This window comes from Poecilia latipinna, unplaced genomic scaffold (genome assembly GCF_001443285.1).
Source record: "Poecilia latipinna isolate Pla-1442-1.1 unplaced genomic scaffold, P_latipinna-1.0 Scaffold1737, whole genome shotgun sequence".
In the NCBI taxonomy this organism is placed as follows: domain Eukaryota; kingdom Metazoa; phylum Chordata; class Actinopteri; order Cyprinodontiformes; family Poeciliidae; genus Poecilia; species Poecilia latipinna.
The window spans coordinates 119,727-141,132 of NW_015114353.1; the positions used below are offsets into that span (position 1 = coordinate 119,727).

The following is a 21,406-nucleotide window of genomic DNA, read 5'->3' on the forward strand; positions in this document are numbered from 1 at the left end:
ACAGCCATAACATTATGATTTTTTACAAGTGTATGTACACTTTTGACCACAACTGTATGTGGCAAACATAACTTTCTATGGCTTTCTTATGAATGTGACTTCCCATAAAGAACAGATTTGTGGAGAGCAAGACTCATAAGTGTCCTGTGGGTCTCTCGGTTGCTTCTCTTTAGTTTAGGCCAATATCTTGCTAGGTTTGGTTCCTTCTCGGAAAAGCTCTAATACTGAGAAGACATTTGACCCAAAGTGACTTTATTTACTGATTTTGAAGGCAGTTGGGTGTACTAGATTTGATTTGGTTGTATTATAGTACAGAGGTGTGAACATAAATGCATCCCACATTGTTTTTGGGAAAAGAAATAGGAACCATGTATCATTTTCCTTCACAATTTTGTGCCACTTTGTGTCGTTCTTTTGTATAACATCCCAATAAATTCCACTAAGTTTTGTGGTTCTAATGTGACAAAATGTGCAAAAGGGGGATGGATATATTAGGAATTGGCGGCTGCTTCGCGTGCTCGGAATACATTTTCAGAGGGCTTCATGTTTTCACGCACGGTAATTACTATATGCGCTGTTTGGCTTTTATAGTCCTATGTTTCCCATAACTTATACAATCGCTCGGGTCTCTTGGCACATGTCCTGGTATGTGTCCCTGAGAAATCCTTACTCAGTCACACTGTCTCCTCTTTTTCCTCAATTCCCAGAAAATCAAACTAGCTAAAACAATGCCAGGCCATTCTTTTACAGTAATTTCTATTGGTTTTGGCTCAAGTCCTTTAGGTTTTGTCAGTGAGATTTTCACTGGTAGTAAGCATTGACAGAGGGTCATCTCAGGGCACGCTGCGTAACCCTTTGAGATCCTTTGCAGTAGGAATACCTGTTGACACTTGTGTGTAATCACTCAGGTTTTTAGTCTCTTTTGGGGCTTTCTGTAAAGACTGGTTAGAGGACATTAGTGAACAAACAGCATCATGAATGCCAAGGAACACAGCTGACAGGCCAGAGCGGATGTAGAGGAGAAGTTTAAAGCTGTGATAGTGTAAAGGAAAACACTATCCCCATCATCTGACAATGGAGAGAGTACAGCTCAACCACAAACAACCTAGACACAGCCTTCCACCTAAACTGACAGGCTGGTCAAGGTGACATTACATAAGAGAAGTGGCCAAGATCTCCATGGTAACTCTGGAGGAGGTGAAGAAGATCCATTGCTTAGGTGTGATAACTTGACGTCAAGGCGCCTAATAGTCAAGAACACAGAAAATTTGGCACGAAGCAAATTGTTAGAAGTCTTGCCTACTTTGTTGAGGAGAATTAGTATTCACGAAAATGCATTTTCGTGTTTTTCTTGTTAATAGTCACAGTAATTCAATGTATGTGTGTGTGTGTGTGAGGGGAATATATTAATTAAAAGTCTTTTAAAAACCAAAGTTCCAACCAAGGACTGGGTTTGCAAGTTAGCTTGTGGCTAGAAAACCTATGCACAAAACAATGCCTTCACTTTATTACTTTGCCACTGTGGAACATGTTGGTGGTCACAGGAGCATCAGTCCAAACGTACAGCCAGAACTACAGTGAAATGGTTTAAAACAACACATGTCTGTGTGATTAAGTGTCCCAGTCAAAGTCCAAACCAAAAATACATTGAGAATTAGTGGTAAAACCTGAAAACTGATGGTCACGGACTTTATCTATCCAACCTGGCCAAGCTTGTTGTCTTCCAAACAGGAAAACGGTTTGGAAGACAACAAACGTGCAAAGTCAAAAAATGTTGTAACCATTTCCTTTTTCATCCACCTTATGAATCTGTCTCAAAAAAAAAAAAAAAATCAGCAAAACGTAATTGCAACTAAACTGCTAATAAAGTTTCTAAGAAGGCACATGCAAAATATTGTCAATATTCTTATTGCCAGCATTTATTTTGTCAGTATTATGTTTGCCGTAGTGTATCTTTTTTTATTTTTACATGATCTAAAAACAGCACTGTTTTATTGTTGATGCAAAAAGCAGACAGGCTGCACTGAACGTGGTCCTTGGCACGTCACAGTTTTAAGTTTGGGGAATCCCTCATCTTGCACCTGCAGTGTGATCTTTTATCCACTAGATGTCAGTATTCACAAAAGTACAACTCGGAAGACAACATAAACCAGTGTTGTTTTAAATGACCTGACTCTCTGCCCTCTTTTTGTCTATCATCATTTATTTTTATTTGTTTATTTTATGATAAATAAATAGCCAAAAAATAAAATAAGTAATGTAAAAATACGATATTTCAGACCCAATCTAGATTAGATTTATTTAGTGACAAGGGATTAATAATGCCCCGCTGATTTCTAAAAATTCAGTTTGACAGCACACACCACTATGAGTCAGGAGCAAATCTAAATTAAAATGGGTAGAACAACAATCTTTCATACTGGTGTTTTGTTTTAAAAAAAGCTTCTCCCGTGGACGGCAGGAGGGGGAGACACGGAATAGCTTTTATGCAAATCAGCCTGTTCAGCATGTTTCCATTGGAGAGCAGCGTGGAGGTGTAGTCTGGAAGGCGTGACTTCGTGTCAGTTCAGCTTTATGAAGAAAGTGCGCTTCTCCTGAGCTCACAGAGGTGCGTCCAGCGTTCAGGAGTCCTCACAACTCTCAGATTGGGGGTTCCTCCTCCCGGGCAGGCAGCGCTCATTAGGTGTGGAAGATACTTTTTTTTCTCCTTTTTTTTTTTCTTTTTTTTAATACTTGATTTTAAAGTTTGGAGGTACTTTCCCTTTTTCTTTTTTGCAAGTGAGGCCCTTTTTTTTCTCCTCTCACTGAATGAAATATATGTGGCCGCTTGGAGCTGCGTGACGAGGCCACCTTGTTCTATATCACATCCTAAGTTGGAGTGGTGGTAGTAGGGTGGGGGGTCTGCAGAATACTCCCCATGGATTTCGCCAACGACTTTGACTTCATGAAGTTTGGCGTCAAGAAGGAGACCATGCAGAGCCTGGACCGCTCCTTCATCGGGCCGTGCGGCCAGCTGCAGAGACCGGACTCCGTCTCCTCCACCCCGGGCAGCACGCCTTGCAACTCGGTCCCCTCGTCGCCAAACGTCAACCCGAACGAGCAGAGAACCAACCCCGGGAGCGACCAGTTCTGGATACCAAACAACAACGGCGGGTACCCTCATCAGATGTACCCCCAAGCCTTCGGCCTGACGCCCGAGGACGCGATGGAGGCCCTAATAGGGGCCACGACGCAGCAGGGACACCCGTCTGCGCCCCACGGCCACCACCCGCAGTCCTACCAGCCGGACTACGACGGCTACGGCCACCTGAGCGACCCCGTCCAGCACTACCCGGGCCTCCCGGGTCACCCCGACATGCAGGGCATCCCGGGCAGTCACTGCCAAGACCCCTATCTGAAAGACGAAATGGGGAGCGAGTCCCCGGAGTCGCCGGAGGCTCAGCAGGTCCTCGGGGCTCATCACCAGCTCCAGCAGCCGCAGCACGGCCGCCACGACCGGCGGTCCAACGCGGAGATGCACTTCTCGGACGAGCAGCTGGTCTCCATGTCCGTCAGGGAGCTCAACCGGCTGCTGCGGGGCCTGAGCAAGGAGGAGGTGATGCGGCTGAAGCAGAAGCGCCGGACCCTGAAGAACAGAGGCTACGCGCAGTCGTGCCGCTTCAAGCGCGTGCAGCAGAAGCACATCCTGGAGCACGAGAAGACGAGCCTGGTGACGCAGGTGGAACAGCTGAAGCACGAACTGAGCAGGCTGGTCCGGGAGAGGGACGCGTACAAACTTAAATGCGAGAAACTGTCCGGTGCGAACTGCTACCACGAAACCGGCTCCACCAGCGACAACCCTTCCTCACCAGAGTATTTAATGTGAGTTAGTCATTTAAAAAACAACGACGAAATTCATCCCCATCCCAAATGCAATGACTGAAATAATAGTTTAAAAAACAAAACAACAACAACAAATGAGAATGAGTGGGGAGAGGGGGGATTGCAGTGATGCATGCATGCTGGTCATGTATGAGATGTTTCTTATTTTATACTGCCATAGCTTATCTGTATTTTGTCTGAAAGGAAATACTTGAAATCAGATTTGCTTTTATTAGCATCCATGTAATCATTTAGTTAATGGTTAATTTTTATTGAGGTGATTTTTTTTTTCTCTCTGCTTTTTTTATTGCTCAAATCATGGTTTGTGTTTATGCTTGTTTTTTTGTGTGTGTGGGGGTGAGTTGAGGGGTTTAATGGGAGAGAGAATTAATTACTTAAACAAGTCATACTCTGTGAATTGGATTCTGCTGGACAGTATCAGCCTTTCTTCCAAAAAAATATCTAATTATACAAATATATATGTCGTTTTTTTCCCCCCATCTAATATCTGTTTTTTTTTCTTTGTTTTTTTTTTTTTTTTTTTTGCATTTATTTGGATCAATAAACCTAATCTGACAGTTTAACTTTGAGTCTTATCTGCAGACAAATCATTTTCCTGCTACAAACCATCGCTACCGTGCAATAGCACCTCACACTCTTCCTCATCTTTGTCATCTTGTCAGATCAGTTTGTCACAGAGATGCACAGATTGTTTCTTTTTTTTTTTTTTTTTTTTTTTTTTTTTGCCCATACCGACTTCCAGTTTTCCTTTGAGGTCTGATTTGCCAATATTGCAGTCTCTTCTGCCGCTACAACATGACTGAGTAAGTTTAATTCCACTCAAAAAGTGCATGAAAGGAAAGAGAAGCTGCTAGTTGATGCATTTATGGAGCAGAAATGATGCAGGATGTAGTTTATTGTAAGTGTTTTAGCTGTTGGTTATTGATTATTTTCTGCTAAGAACTACTACTCCTAAAAAAAGATATGTATTGGAGTCCATTTTGATAGTATGAGAAGACTAACAAGTTGCAAGATTAGTTCCTATTTGTGCTGATTTTAATAAACCCCAGTACATTTAGTCAAACAGCAAGTTTTTAATCAATGGGTTGATGGACCAAAAGTGGTGGGAGTTTCTAGTTTTGGTGCAACAAAGCTGCCACTTACATTTCTTTTTATTTTTTATTTTTTTGTCACAAGATTATCTCCATTCATGTATCAAATCTTTTCACCTCTAATCTTTTTATTAAAGGTGCAATTAAAGACGATAGCGTTAACGGATGCATTTATGGACTGAAAGTAGGGAAAGCTTGAACGCCGGTGCCTTCAGTAAACGTGGCTGAAAAGCTGATTTTCCAGTGTTTTCATTCGCCGTTTGGTGAACACGGCTGATCGGCTCTTTTCAAGTTCTGGCTGATTGATCGGTGCATCTCTAGATAACGCTTAATATTTACAAGAACCTTGTCAAACACTTTTGTCTTAGTGATATTTATAATGTTAAATTAGACTAAAGCAAAGAAAAAAAAGGAGAAAGATCCAGCCATACTGCATAAATGAGCTTGCAGCAGGAAAGCGCAGCACGACGCACGTAAACACGAAAAGGAAACAGATGTGTGCCGGCGCAGACGTCGCTTCCTCAATATTCTGCTACTTTAAAATAATTCCCTGCACTGAAACTCACTTCTTAGTTTTATTTTTGAGCCAAAGTCGTTCGGCGGACCCGCTTGGCGTTGTGTATCGGTGAACGGTCATTCCCTGACCTTTGGCCTTTGCAGAGTGCTGCTTCCTGTGGGACCCCGGGGCCTGTGAAAGCGCGGCGGGGTATTGGGCAAGAGGGACTGTGGGGGGCTGCGGGGCACAGATAAAACAGAGTGGAAATCAGGCTTCCCCTCGACTCTCTTCCTCAGACAAACACATCACCTCTGCATTCATCATCAGAGGAAGAGAGAAACAAGCAGCACACGGCGCAGCTGGCCCTGCTCTGGAGGAATTTTCTCACTCGATACGTCTTTTTGTTGTTTTTCTCTTTTTTTTTAACAAGTGTGTGTGTGTGTGTGTGTGTGAAAACTTAACAGCAAAGTTCCGGACTGAAGATCATTCCCGGTTCAACACTACAACAATATTTGGATGACCGTAATAGTCCCAAGGCCAGGGTGATAATGGTTGATAAGTGGTCACATTGTAAAAGGGAGTTTATAACCTCCTCTATGAGAATCTTAGAGAGTGTTTTTTTTCCCTTTCTTTTTTTTTTTTTTGCTGTCACAGGAGACTTTGTAACTCCTCTCCTGCCAGCGAGAGCCAAACTGGGAGCGAGCGAGCAAGGTGGTTCAGTTAACAGGAATTTGCTGGAACACGCGTGACCCTCGTGGACGGCGCTTAGCTCATCTCTCCGTTCAACGGAAAGCAGTTCTGCAGAAGCAACTTTTCTAGAAAGAAAAAAAAAAAACAGGCCTGATCCGCTAAGGTCTGCTTGCTGTGACGTAGCAGAAAACACCACCAGGAAACTTTATCTTAACGTGACCAGAGGAAGGTTCATAAACCTATTCTACCAAACGATGTGCGTCTGCTGCCTCTCTTTTAAACCTCATTTATCGCCTGTAAAGCCACTCAGGTAGCTGTTTACTGAGAGGCCGTAAACTTAATTTTATCCGGTTGATTGTGAATTACATAATTGCTTTTAAATTCAGCTAAATTGCACCTAAAAGTCCCGCAAAGTGACAGTCTGACACGCATCAACAAAACTCTAGATTTCACGTTGGCAATGTAGAGAAAAATCAAAAATAATTTGCAAGCCTCTGTGCACATAGTCACATATTTTGGTGTATCTCTGCGGTTTTCTGAACACGCCGTCCCCCCCCCCCCAATCGGGTGCTTGCGCACTTGAACGCATCACATGGGGCTTTCTAAGGAACAGTGGAATAATACTGTAGAAGTGTTGGTGAGGAAAGCGGTTTTGTGGCGCTGTGTGACAGTTTGCCATTGTAGAAACGATTAGCCAGCTCTTTTCTCTCGCACGTGATAGGCTGGTGGGACCTGATGTGGGAGCCTCGCTCTCCCCTCCCTCCCTTCTCCTCCTCCCTCCCTCTCTCCCTCCACCTCCCCCTCCCTCCCTCCCTCGCTGCCACCAACACCCCGAGCCCACAGTGCCTGAGGCTGGCTACTGAGTCAGCAGGAGGGATAGGTGTCTGCACGGCTGTGGCATCAGAACAAGAGAAAGGCGACTGGAGAGCAGGGGAAAACGGTCCAGGATAAACATGCTTCTGTAGAGAGGAGCGAGGCAAAGAAAGGAGGGGAAAAACTGCACCAAAACGAGGCAAGACTACGGTGCTTCTCAAAAGTGTTCAAACCCCTTCGACTTTTACGCATTTTAGTCCCTTAATCATGCACCAACTTCCATGGATTTTACCGTTGAAGTTGACCAAGACACAGTAGCACGTAATCGTGAAGTGGAAGGAAATCATAGGTGGCTTTAAAACCTTTGTGCGGTTAAAAAAATGCGAAAAGTGTGGCACGCTTTTGTAATCGGCCCCCTCAGTTACAACTGCAGGTTTTCGGAGGGTATATCTTCACCAGTTTTGCACGTCGGCAGAAATAAAACGGCTCGAGTTGAGTCTGATTTGACGTATTTTCGGTGCTTCCGGTCTTTGCAAGGAATCTCATCCAGATTTAAGTCTAGGCTTTGACTGGGCCGTTCTAAAACATGCATTTACCGTACTCATGGCTCTAACTGGTTTTCTTCCATACCTTCCCTGTATTTACCTGCATACATTTTCCAATCCACTCTGACCAGCTTCCATATCCATGACGGAGAAAAGCATCCTCCCAGCACGATGGCACCATGATCATGTTTCATACTGCGGACGGTGTGTTTAGGGGGATATTCAGTGTTAGATTTCAGCCAAGCATTACTTTTGCATGTTGGCCAGAAAGTTGAGTTTTGAGCCGAGCGTGATGCCAGCCACTCGGCCGGGCAGCAGTGGTCCGCCGAGGCCCGGCCGCATCTCAGACAGCGGACACAGACAGAGGAATGCTGCATTGTGTGGGGAGAGGCAGAGGAATGCAGGCTGCCAGGCTGTGCACACTAACACCAATGAACACAGCCAGAGGCCACGAGCCACCAGGGTTAAAGCCGGGCCAAACGACCCCACAGCCAACCACCACTCACCACCTCCAGCTGCGTTATCAGCCCCCTTAACACTAGGGGTTTGGACTGGAGGCGTGCGATACGGCGTGTTTCAGTATCAATCCGATACCAACTAAATATAGGGCCTGTATCGCCAATACCAATACTTGTTATTTGCGTTTGATGCGTCCTCAAACTTTTGACCTTGAGGTGTTTTTGCAGGCTTTTTTTCTTGGAATTATTTTGTAAAAAATCTGGCAGAGAATTTCGATAGTTTACAGGTCTCTACAAAATTACTTTAACATTTTTACAAGATAAACAGAAACAATATAAAAACAAAGCAAATTTGTGTGTATTGTTTCTTAAAGCTCTTAGAGCCCTTGTATTGACATTTTTGATGTTGACGACCGTCTATGTCAAAAATGGTAGATGGTAGAAATTTGTGTCGAAATCTGAGTTGCTGGTTCAGTCCCCACTACATCCGCCTCTGTCATTGTGTCCTTGGGCAAGACATAACTTCAAGAGCTCCATTAGAGATCAGAGTTATGTGATTAACTGAGCAGCCGTCACCGATGACGGTGGCGATGGTGGTAGGAGTTTGCCCAGCCCGACTCAGTCTGTTTGTCGTTGTGTCCTTGGGGTTAGACACTTCACCCATCTTGCCTGCTGTTGATGGTCAGAGGGCTCGGTGGCGCCGGTGCATGGCAGCTTCGCCTCTGTCAGACCGCCCTGGGGCAGAGTCTGGCGGTATCTTGCCACCGTCAGCAAGTGAATGGGTGAATGACTGAATGTAGTGTGAAGCGTTTGTGGTCTTCTGGACTTGATAAAGTGCTACATAAGCCCATTTACCCTTTACCACTTGATATTCAAATCACCACATTCTGCTTTCACAGTAGTGATAGTCACTGACCCCCTCGCGCTCTCTCCCTCTCTCTTTGTGTGGCTAAAAGTCAACTGACCAGACATTTGACCCTCAGCAGCAAAACGTTTCCAGCCTCAGCCGGTTCTTCCACTCTTGTTTTGCAACAGTAAGGCTCTCACACCCTCTGCGGCGGGCCTACAAGCGCGTTTCACGTGAAGCGGCAGAGCAGAGATCGGGATGGAGGACAGGATGGACGAGTGGGGCTTCCTCTTTCACTTCCTATATGCGGGTCCAGTCAAGTGACTCTTTGTGAGAGTGTTAGGTTGGGATGTCGCAGGGAAACGCAGCTTCGATTGCTGTGGTTTCCGCTCAGGATGTCCAGTCCTTTCTGCTCACAGTTGTGACACTGTGAATCATGCAGCCGTCAGACACGTCTCCATGGATGCGGCTCGCACACACATGCACACACACAGATGCACACACGCAAACTCGGACATGCATTCGCAATCCCAAGCTTTCACGCGTGTGCACTTTCATGCTTGCTCACGAAACAAGGCGAGTGCGGCGTTTCTTTTTTTAATATAAAATCATGTGATAGTGATTTTTTATGCATCTCCTTTTCTGGTTGAAACTGGAATTGGGACCTCTTGCATAAATCATGATGCCATATTTTCCCCTGTCAACATATCCTGACAGACTACAGAGTAATTATGACTGCACTACTGGTAATGACTAAAGTAATCACATGATGGGCTGAGGAGGATTCAACAAAGTGGATTAATGTGTAGCCTCGAAACTACAATAAAGCTCACTATCTTATTGGCTGTAATAAGGAACCTGACTTCCTGGGGACAACGTGTTCCGGTTTTTTTTTTCCTTTTTTTTTTTTTGCGGACAGACTCCTGAGGATCTGATAGGAAGGAGCTCTTGATAAACAGGCTGTCACGTTTCAGTGGACGCTGCTAAAGAGGAGTGTGACAAAGTCCTGTCCCATTACAGGCTGTTGGACTTTAGTAACAGAGCAAAGGGTGATCCACTGTATGTAATAATTATACAGGGTTCTCACCGTGTGGGAGAGCAACTGCTTCACAGTCTCAACATACACATGAAACCAGAAATTTACATGCACCATTTAAAAAAAATAAATAAATAAAAAGCACAGATTTTTTTCAAATTTTCTTTACTGTCTTGACGTTAAATCAATCAATCAAATTTTATGTGTATAGCACCTTTCAGCAACAAGGCATTTCAAAGTGCTTCACATCATAAAAACACAAAATTACAAAGTCGTAGAACACGCAGTCGACAACATTACATTTTGCACATCAAATTATTGATGAATGTTTCATGATTAGGTTTAAAAAGCAACTCTAAACAGGTGGGTTTTTAGTCTAGATTTAAAGGAACTCAGTGTTCCAGGTGTTTTGCAGTTTTCTGGAAGTCTGTTCCAGATTTGTGGTGCATAGAAGCTGAATTCTGCTTCAAGTCATAAAGGCAAAGCTCGGGTAAAAAAAACTTTAAGCGTACCACCAGATCAGCTACAAAATGACTTAAGGACAAGGAGCCAGATTTTGAAGTAGGAAAATACATTCCAATAATGTCAACACCTTCAGCTTTCCTTCCTTCTACGGGGACAAGCGATGCTCTCTGATTTCATAAGTGTGACAGAGAAGAGAAGAAAAGAAAAGAAAAGCAAAGAAAAGAGACTTTTCCCCTTTCATTCTCAGTGAGGATTTCCTGTCCTGTTTTATGGGGGTCATGCAGCTGGCAGGCGCCCTCCTGTTTCTGTCCATAATGATGACAGGGGTCCATTAGTACGCAGTAGAAACACGAGCCACAGAGGCTAAGGCAGACTCTCTCTCTCCTCCCCCCCACTGCAATCTGACAGCTTCTTCCCTTTCCACAGCCCCCGGATCCCGGAGCGCAGCCTACCTATCTATAGGGCAGATAATTGTGACTCTCAGTTGTTGTTGACAAAGCTCGGCTGATTAAGGGTCAGCTCTGACACCAGCATGTGTGATCTGGCGAAACCTGGAAAGCTGGAAAAGTCCAATTCTCCGGGGACAGTTTGTATCTGTAACATGCTTTCATCCAGGAAAAGTGAAAAAAAAAAAAAAAGAAAAGAAAAAGAGGAAGGAGAGGAACGCTCTCTGGTTTTTCGGGAACAGTGAGGCAGAGAAAACAAACAGCTCAATGTGCCGAGACATGGAAGCATGTGAAGCGGGAAGAGAATTATAAATGTTTCCAATGAGGTTTTCAAAATGAAAATCGAGAAGATGTTGCATGTATATAATCACCTTTTACTCAAATTTCACCTCCAAGTGTTTGGCGGTACATGTGAAGAGTGACATTTCTGCTTTTTCTTCTTTGCAAAATTTCAGCGGCTCGGTCAGATTGTGTGACGACGAGCATCGACGCGCCTCAGTGTTCAAGTCCAGATCAGGTCTGGACTTTGACTGTTCCCATCCTGACACACGAATACGCCTCGATTGTCGCTCTGGCTTTTATATTTAGCTGGAAAGTGAACCAACAACCCAATCACTGGTCTTTTGCAGCCTCTTGCATTTCCCACGGCATGATTCGTCCATCGCCGTGTAGATGGGTGATGTGCAGTGTCAGTTTTTCATTGTAATTAACAGAACAGTTGCTTTTACTGAGGATAATATTTAACACATTTTGATGGACGATAAATTGTCTCAGAAGATATCGCATTAAACGATAACATTGCTGTTTGGAGACCATTGTCAGGAACGCATTCTCAAAGATCAATGAACTGTAATTTCTTATGAACATTTAACACTGGAATCGGAAAGACATTGTAAATATGCAAAACGAATAAAGGACACACCCAAAACAATACATAACTGAGGTCTCTGTTAGCGAAATTGTCTTTCAAAAAAAGTGACCAGATGAGACCAAAACACCAGACCGAAGACATTTTTCACCTGCTCTCTCAACAATTGTGCAAATGGAAATTATTGAGCCTATTGAGATGTTTACAAGGAAAGAGCACTTTGACTTTATAATCGCCCATAATCTCTGTTACGTAACCAAGGCGAAATCCACCAAAAGGCCCGTGCTCCCAACGCGACGAAACGCGAGTGAAAACCCGAGGGGTGTGAATAGTTTTTGCACGGCAGCAGCTCTCGGCCCGCTGACTTTCTGTGGGTGTTGCTTACAGTCGAATATGGAAGCGCAGTCATGTGTTTTGGTCAAGTCTAGCGAGGCCTCCTTGGAACAGGGTGTGTCACTCTCCCACTTATGCGTCATGCCGGCGTCCATCTTGTGTCATAACTCCTTCTTGAGGTTTCTGAGAAGGCCTCTGGCTCCAGCTGATTCGAGGCTTTTGTCTCTCTGCCTCTCACAGCCGCCGCCGTCCGTCGCCTCTTCGCTGCTCCCTGTGATTACGCGCTGTGTGTGCGGCCTCCGTTAAAATAACCGGCGAACGGAATAAAAGAAGAAAAAAAAAAGTGTTTGGTGCGGTCAGATGACTGCGGTTGTCAAAAGGGATCTATTTAGGAGGACGCAGGCCTTTATCCTATAGTGAACTCAAGTACTTGTTTGTTCTACTTGTGGCTGAGATACAGGAAGTACTTTGTTCTGGCTTCTTTAATGGAAAAAAAAAAGAGAGAGACTTCTCAAAAAGATTTAAATGAAAGGTTACGTGCAAACAACAAAGCTTATCGAGGGTGTGATGACGGTTTGCTTTGAGTTGCAGACGGGCTGTTGTTTCAGACTCATAAATCAGCTTCATGCAGTTTATTCACAGCAGCCTGACCGCAAGTTGTCTCCCTGTCAAAGCACACAGACACTTATGCACAAGCTACAAAGAAAGCATGTGGTGTCAAATCTTTTAAGACACATTTTTGCAGCTTTTACTCTGCAAATTAGATGCAGTAGTAAAAGCTTAAGAAGAAAGGTGCTTTTATTTTTTTAAATCAGCAGAGGTCACTCTACATAGAGATTCATGGTTTAGCACGCCAAGTTTACTTCTCGTCTAAACCTGATTTAAAACCAGTCGCTTTTGAAACTTTCAAGTTCATCAGTTCCCCTCGTAGTTCTTTCATTTTCTTTTATTTCCAATCTGAGAAGCAAAGCTGCAGGAATCTGGAAACTGAGTTTAGTCACTGAATGCTTCTGCATTTTGGTCCCAATGACGGTCTGATTGAAAATCTAATACTCCTGTCTACTCAGCTTATCTTTACAGGCAAAAATGATTATTATTATTATTTATTGTTAACCTTTATTACACCAGGAAAATATAATTGAGATTAAACATTTCTTGTTGTGAGAGAATCCTGGCCAAGACATTTTATTATTATTAATCTCAAAGTCAAATTTTTCTTACAGGCACCACAAATATAAAAAGAGTTGCATCTTGTCATTTGATCCATCGCGTTATCTGATATGTGAATTAAGGATTCGAGTCGTTTTTAAGATTACAAATACAAACGTTGCTTTTTCTTTCTACTCAAGAGCCTCTTGCTTCGTATATTTTATTTTATTTAAAAGGAAATCCTGAAACAGAGGGACAGATGTTTGCTTGACTTCAACCTTTGGTCAGTTCAGAACCCCCTCACTCCGTGTCTTATTCGTTAAATCAATCACAGCATATCTCTGCAGGGCTTTAAAGGAAAATTGACTCAGACATCACATGTTCTGGACGACTTCAGATATCTGGAAAAAACAAACTAAGTGGAGGAACAGTAGTCGCTTTTCATTAAAAACTATAATTTACACTGAGTTTCAGACGCTTTAAATTATTGATGCGGCCCAGTAATAACAATAATAATAATAGTAGGTAAATCTGACCAACAATCTTTTGGCCAAATACTGAAACAAAAAATATTTTCTTATTAAAAGCATGTCTATATTTTTTTTGTCTGTAAAAACATCAACAAACAGAATTTTCAGACACATTTTTGAGTTTTCTTAAAAAAAAGAAAAAAATAAATAAATAAAAGATTGTTGATATTTGGTTTGAAGCATAAATGGAGGAAATCTTTTAAAATAGTCATTTTCTGTCTGATTCAAAACAAATGTGCCACTCATTTTTCCGTTAATGGTTGGTTTGTGTTTTTTTTAAAAATCAACAAAGAGGACTTTGGGTTTATTGCAGTCCTTAGAGAGAAATTTGGGATGGATAATAATCAGAATCAGTCACTCAGACCTAAAAACAATAATAAAATCAGTCAGTGAAATTCTCATTGGTCCATCAGAACTTTGCTTTTGTTTTGCCAGATGTAATTTTATGCTTTTTTTGGGGGGAAAAATACTACTATGCAACAGTAAAATATAATTTGATACAGTTGGTCTTTATCTCTGCTCTGGATGCATTTCCACTGATAATGTCAGCGACTACACCATCATACCATCATGTTCTCCTCTTTTGCACCAATTTGCTCATTAAGCTCTTCTCATGTGACGCGTTAAAATCTGCCTGCTGTTTGGAACATGTGAAACAAGTGGCAGCAGAACATGTAATGTGAAAATGTTGCAAGCGAGCGCATGATTGCATGGAAACCAAAGCAGCGACTCGAACAATCTAGACATTTTGTTGGGGGAGTCAGAATGAGAGTTGAATCATACCAGAGCAGCCCTTCTTTCACTTACTCACCAGCGTGGTGAGTAAATGAAAGCAACACTTTTATAGTCCGACCCGCTCCGACTCCCAACCTGCACGTACCGACGCACAGGCCGGCAGTCTGGACATACAGGAAATGTGTTTTCATGGAATGGAAACATTTTCTAAGGCTCGTTTTAGTCAGAGAAAAAAGACAAAACTGAAGGAAACAGCAGCAAGGATAGTGGTTAAATGGGGGGCGTTAACAAGTGAGCGCTGTCTGTCACTTATGAGGCTAGCGAGCAATAAGACAGTTCTGTGCAATGAAAAGTCAAACAGAGATATATATAGAGAGAGAGGCAGAGAGATAGAGAGAGAGAAATCACTATCCTGTAAGCCACTTGTGTCAAACTCAAGACCTGGAGACCAAATCTGGCCCACCGTAGCTTTTTATGTGGCCCTCCAGACTCGCAATTACATCAATAGGTCCCTTTAGTTTTTCACAAATAAGCAAAATTCACACAAAGTCAACAGATCCAGACATTTTTTCCCCCCTAATTTTACTGCAAAGTTTTCACAAAATTGGCCAAGAACATTGGTTCTAAGTGACTGCTGCCTCAGCCTTACTTGAAGTTATAGATCATGATCAATACGGCGATTGATAAAAAGTCACATTAGCGGAAACATCGTAAAAATTCCTTACAAATATGTCTAAACTAGCGCAACAAAGTCTGTGAGTTTGGTTGCAAAAATACACAAAAAACAATCATGAAATCCTGGATGACTAATCCGTGTGATTAATATTTAATTTTAAGAAACACTTATTGAATGCTAATTATTGATATTTTAACAGTTTTATGGTTTTATCAATACGTTCCGGCACAACCGGCCCTTTAAGAACATTCAGATTTTTTAGAAAACGAGTTTGACGCGCCTGCTGTCAGCCAAGCTGATATTATTTCAACTCCAGTCATTTCAGTCAGTAAACATACAAAAAGTGGCTAGCAGCACGTTGTAGGATGTAATATCCTATTGTGTTAAATCAAATTTATTGTGAATACTATCTGGCATTACAGTCACTTTGGACCACCAAGCAGCAGTCCAGCCCTTTTTCTTACTTCTATGCCATTATGTTGCCAATTGGTTTCTTTAGCAGTACAGACTTTTGTGTTTTACTCTCCTTGCTAAGCCCGTCTGTCCCTGTGAAAGTCTACGCCATAATTTTTTTTTTTTTTTGATCTTGTGTAATTGCATTTTGTTTTGTTTTTCAGCATTAGGTCATAATCATCAAAATGATACTTGAAGCAAATCATTTTGTGTGTAACGAAGCTACATACAGGTGCATTTTTTACAGGAGTTTTGTTTAAAACCAGCTACCAGTGTTAAATGTCACAGTGTCTTACCCAGTTTGCATTAAAATGCATTAATAAAATCCGCTAACACAAGTGGAAATATTTAAAGGAAGCTCCAACTTCCTCTTTCAGTGTTTCCATGGAGATGAAGGGAATAGTGTTTTTAGTGAAGCCTTTTTAAGAAATTTCAGCCAGTAAAATGTAATTTTTTTTTCAGCATTTATGTTTTAAGATGCAGATTGAGGTCATAACATTTGCAAGAGATTATTGATCAGTCACTAATTTTATGCTTGAGCAGAGACACTGCAGCAGCAGCACAGTTACTGTTCAAGTGAAATTTACATATTTTGGAAGCTTTAGGTATTAATGAAGTGTGACTTGGCTTAAAACTGGTTTAATTTAATGGTTTATTGGCAGCTGTAACCCTGATTTATTTATTTTTATTCTGCAGTCAAGAGGTGGGATCAGCATAGTCCTTTAAAATCCATTCTACCTGTACATTTCCACACAAAGTTTCACTTCGGAACCCCTTTAAAATAAATTTACATTCTGGCTCCACAAAAGCACTGTTTCCATGTGGACGTGGGAGACAAATGGCTACAAATTTAGTGTTTTATTAAATAAAAAACAAACAAAAAACGCCCTCTGTGGATTACATCTATGATTTTCTAGAAACTAACCTCAAAATCCAATATGGCTGCTGTACCATCACAACAAAAGGTTTATTTTGTTTGTTTTTTCCTCACTTTCAGGATCGTGAGCACGTTCCCTTAGTTCAGGGATGTCCAAAGTGCAGCTAGGGGCCTATTTGTGGCCCTCTGAATGATTTTGTGTGGCCCCTGACTGCAATACTGTAATGAATTGAATCTGGCCTGACACAACAACAGAAATAATTTCTAATTTATTAACCAGGCTTCTACATTCAGAAACAACCACTGGTTAAAATAGCAATCACCTTAGAGGAAAGAGTTACCCTCGGCCAATTCTTGGTGAACTTGGGCTAAAAGAAAAAAAATCTATCACACAATCAACCCAAAAATATTAATAAGCAGTACACCAGCCTTCTAATAACACAGTTGGTAAAGATTCTTTGTAATGTTTTGAATAAATGGTGATTTACAAATCCTTTCATTTCAATAAAATCTTACACATTTACTTTAAGCAGAAAGAATTACAAAGGCCCAACACATGTGCTTGTAAACTTCAAAAATACATTTTGTGGCCTCCAAAAGTTTGAACAAAAAGTCTGAACACCACTGTGTTGGTTACTGAATGTCTAAAATGCCTGCAGACAGACGCTAGTAGCAGCCTGTAGTTGAGAATGACGACTAGTAAACTACTGGTTTTCTAACTTGCAGCTAGAACACGGTCAGGTCGGGTTTCCCGTCATTCCCAGATCCAGGTTCTGAGCTAAGAGGTCACTGCATCAGCAACACCAGCACATGTTCCTGGGTCACCGTTGTCTCCTTCACTTTCAGCGAGGGCGTTCTCACAACATTTTCTGCTGCACTTCCCCTTTGACTAGTATCCGTTTGAAGCAGAGATCAGCGTTCTCAAACTACTCAGCTTTTTCTTTTTTTAAACCTAACAATAGTTGACACTAAAATTATTCTTAGGCTGTCACTACTGGTACTCAATCGGCAGCAGCACGGGGTTTTTGATCAAATACTTGTACTGTCTCAACTCTGTTTAGGGCATCGCTGTTAAGGCTGAACAGTCATGGGATTCCCAGTTACTCCAGTTCCACTTGAACGAGACACGGAACCGTTACAATAAATGACAAACGTCGTCGTTCACACAAGAAGAGTCGTGACTCTACAACACCATCATCAGTCTGACATGTTGACATGTTCCAGTCTTCACCCGGTCGGGATGTTTTTTTTTTTTTTTTTTTAATACCGGTTGTTAAAATTCTATCACGGACAAAAACTTTTAAAGGTTGAGACGGTGCGCCAGATTGCACCGTCTTTTACTGTCCATCATGCGCTGCAGATGACAGTTAAATAACTTTACAGGCCAATATAGTGCCGTTCATATGATCATAGTGAGGTGAATTGCAGATCGTATAAGCGAAGGGTGTAAAGAACCTTACGACCCGCACGTGGTCGAGCAGAGGTCTGCAGAAACCGCTCCATCCAACGGGAGCGGGACGCCTCTGACTTCTAACCAAACCCACCTGGAAGCCATCATGTGCTGGGAATGGTTAACCTGTCTAGCGAGCGGTGGGAACGCCCCGTCGGCTCTTCATGGCGTCTTCTGGAGCGCAAATGAAACTTCAGACAAACAAGTGACAAAAAAACATGATTAATTTTCAGATAATCTCCGGGTGGGGGAACATGATTAATTTTTTAGTGAAACTTTTGCTACTCTGTTGTAAAAGTATTCACACCCCTTACGCCAGGGGTGTCCAAAGTGTGACCCTGGGGTTATTTGAAGGCAAAAGGTCCACGGCTAGTCTGAAGGAGCTGCAGGAAACCAAAAATAAAAAAAGTAGCTGGATTTATCTGCAAACAGGGACAACTATGATGAGCCGTGCGCTCCACTACTCTGGTCTTCTTGACAGAATGAAGAAAACTAATATTGGAAGAAATCCATAAAAAACTAAATAAACTGTTTTCAGTTTGCCTCAAAAGGCACAGCGAATGTATGTATACCAACAAGATAAAAGTCAAACCTGAACTGTCTTTGATTATATATATTACACTGTCCATCACTGGCATCCTCATATTGGAACACGGTGGTGGCAGCGTACTGCTGTGGGGATTATTTACTTAGCTGAGACAGGGAGGCTGGTTGATAGAAGTTGGTTGAAAGTAAATACTAAAGACTTGGTTGAACTTTGAGTAGGACGAAAACCAAACATGCAGCCGATCTTATTACGTTTTGCGCAGAAAAACTGGCAGAAGCTTGTTTGAAATGTACTTCTATAAAACATTGAGTCAGGATAGCTGAATACAAATCCACACCACACTTTTCAGATTTTCATTTGACAAAAATAGATAAAAAAAAAATACAAAAGTGTAATTTGCCTTTCACTTCACAATCATACACTACTCTAGTTTATTACATACAATCAGGCCCATCAGGATAGCAAATTTTGCTAGTCGATAAATTGTCCCAGAAATTATAGCAATAAACGATAATATCGCTGTTTTAAGACTGTTTTCAAGTAATATGTTGATAAAGGTGTAACAATGCAAGTTTGCCCTTTCAAAGGGCAATAAACTGTACTGAAGATATTTTAAATATTCAAAATAAAACGGCAACCAGAAATGATAAAACAAATGGAAACAACAACCGGTTATAACCAAAACCGTAAATAAAATGGATTACGGACTCTCTGTGAACAAAACGGTCCTACAAAAAAAAAGAAAAAAAAAGAAAAGAAAAGAAAATCATCAGAATGGTAATTATGGAGCTCATTTGAACTTATGCGATTAATTGTTTGCTTATTGTGACAGGCTTACTTACAGTCCAAAAAAGGTGCATTTGAATTTGTGGTTCTAAAGTGATAAAAGGTGTAAAAAAAAAAAAAAAAAGGTTGAGGGGGGGGGAATACTTTTGCAGGACTCTACACAGAGAGCGTGGCAGATGAGGTCAAACAGTTACCGTCAGCCTGTGAGTGACAGTGTTCGCGGGGAGTGAGGCTATATTTAAATGGTGAAGACTCGAGCTGCAGCCTTGACTCATGAAACGAACGATGCTGCACTTTTTTCCACACACACAAAAAAAAAACTGAACAGACTCTATTCCCCCCCCCCCCCAGGTTTCCTTAAATAAACACTGCCAGGCATCCTTATGACCTAATGACACCAAATTATTTTAAGAAAGTCATTGTGAAATTTTACTGATTTAGCAAGCATTTATCTTTGAAAGAAAAGGGAAATGTGACCACATATATATATATATATATATAAATAAATAAAAACAAGACTTACAAAGTGAATCCATAACTCAGATAGTGTGCCCAATTTTGCTGATAAGTTACAAAGCAGGTTTATTGGAAGGAGAAGAGGATCGCTGCGCGTGGGGGAATAGATTTTATTGATCTGCGTTTAAAAAAAAGTGACCTCTTTCTTTAAAGATTCTTTCATAATGTCCTGCTGAGGACTTCGGCAGCTTTGTTGTCTGGATGGATCCGGATGCCAGCTGGGCTCCGAGACGCAGCCGATTGGACGAGATGGTGGAAAGCAGGAGCGCTGAGTTTTCCCACCAGGATAGAGGACTTTGAAACAGGAGCAGCTTCTCTGAAACTTCGTCAAACACTGATTGCCTGATAAACCTGTCAGATGTTGCATCCTTTGTACAGAAAAAGAAAGAAAAAGAAGTACTAAACTTCTAAATGTGGTGCCGTGTCTTGATGTGGAGATGAAGAAGCTCAGCTGCAGTGTTGGACCTAAACATGTTGCCGTCAGGAAACTGTCTAGAATACGGTTAAAATGACTCTTTAGCCAGCCCAAAGCATCAGTGAACTAAGCTAGGAGGGGTTACAACAACAAAAAAACTGGAGGTTTGTGTTATAACAGAGATTCCTGGCACAAAAATATACCATTTCAAAGCCTGTTTAATTCCTTTTAAATTGTGCCACATTTAAAGGAAATGCATTTGTAAGTTTAGTATGTAGGTTGTTCCCATACAAAGACGTCAGACATGTTTACAAGTCATTTTTGTCCCCAAGTCAAATCTCAGAGTCAATAATCTCAAGTCTCTAATGACTGAAGTTAAACATTTTTACATTAAATCCATGACATCTCTAACATGCATCTCTAACTCTGCACATTTAATTTAGCATCCATGAATCTGCTAAAAATTGGTCTTTATTTTTGAAAATTGGTTAAGCGTGGTTATACCTAATTATATTTACAAAAAACATTTATGTTTTAAGAAAAGAAAGGCGTTAAAACCACATAATATTGAATTGCCACTCACTTACATCGTGCTCTAAAAATAATTTGGAGGGTTTTTTTTCTCCTCACTCTGATATTTCAATAAAAATTAAAATCCACATTTATAACCTTTGTTCTCACTTCTTAAGGATAAAGACAGTCATATCAAACAAAAGCTATACTGACTTTACAACATAATGAACCAGGCAAAGTGCGGCAAGTAAATCAATGTGTTGACCTCTGGTTGAGTGGAACACGACGTGCTTTTATTTATTTCAGCAGGAAGTGTCCTCATAATGTAGCTAGCTTAACGGCGGGACAATGTCGAAGGTAAGCCACGTTTACTTTGTTTCCTAAATAATCCAGTCATTTATTGCAGCATTCAGTGGAAGAGACATTCATGTATTGTTATGAAGCTGCAGTTAACGTGAACGTCCTATAATTTGCTAACGTTACTGACTTATAAAGAAGCACACTCTTAAAAAAAAAAAAAAAAACAGGAATCTTTAGCTTACCTTCACTGTTCACCAAGACTTGAGTCTCGGACCTGGAGGCTAAAGGTGCGTTCACATCAGTCCTGTTTAGTCGAACAACCTAGACAAACATGTGTACTAATGCTAGCACTAGCAGAAGAAATAGCTTGTGGTTTTTAGCCAAAGACCAGAGAAACCACAGACATAAATACGTAGACGCCTCATGGAACGGGTCGGCCCGTTGCTGCGTTACCTAACAGCGTCCGCCATATTGAATGTGGAATATGTG

The 21,406-nt window shown here is 41.6% G+C and overlaps 2 protein-coding genes across 2 annotated transcripts in view; one reads left to right on the forward strand and one right to left on the reverse strand.

The window, feature by feature from the left end:
• Window positions 1-21,406, reverse strand: part of LOC106964925 (DEP domain-containing mTOR-interacting protein) — a 57,789-nt gene that overhangs the window by 19,266 nt on the left and 17,117 nt on the right. The window lies entirely within an intron of this gene.
• LOC106964926 (transcription factor MafB-like) lies at window positions 2,230-5,209 on the forward strand. Its single transcript, XM_015060719.1, has one exon. It carries the CDS (start codon window positions 2,918-2,920, stop codon window positions 3,863-3,865), a length of 948 nt encoding a protein of 315 aa, XP_014916205.1. The 5' UTR covers window positions 2,230-2,917; the 3' UTR covers window positions 3,866-5,209.

Excerpts from the sequence above, each read along its gene's own strand:
- LOC106964926 (XM_015060719.1), top strand. The coding sequence starts at position 2,918 with ATGGATTTCGCCAACGACTTTGACTTCATGAAGTTTGGCGTCAAGAAG.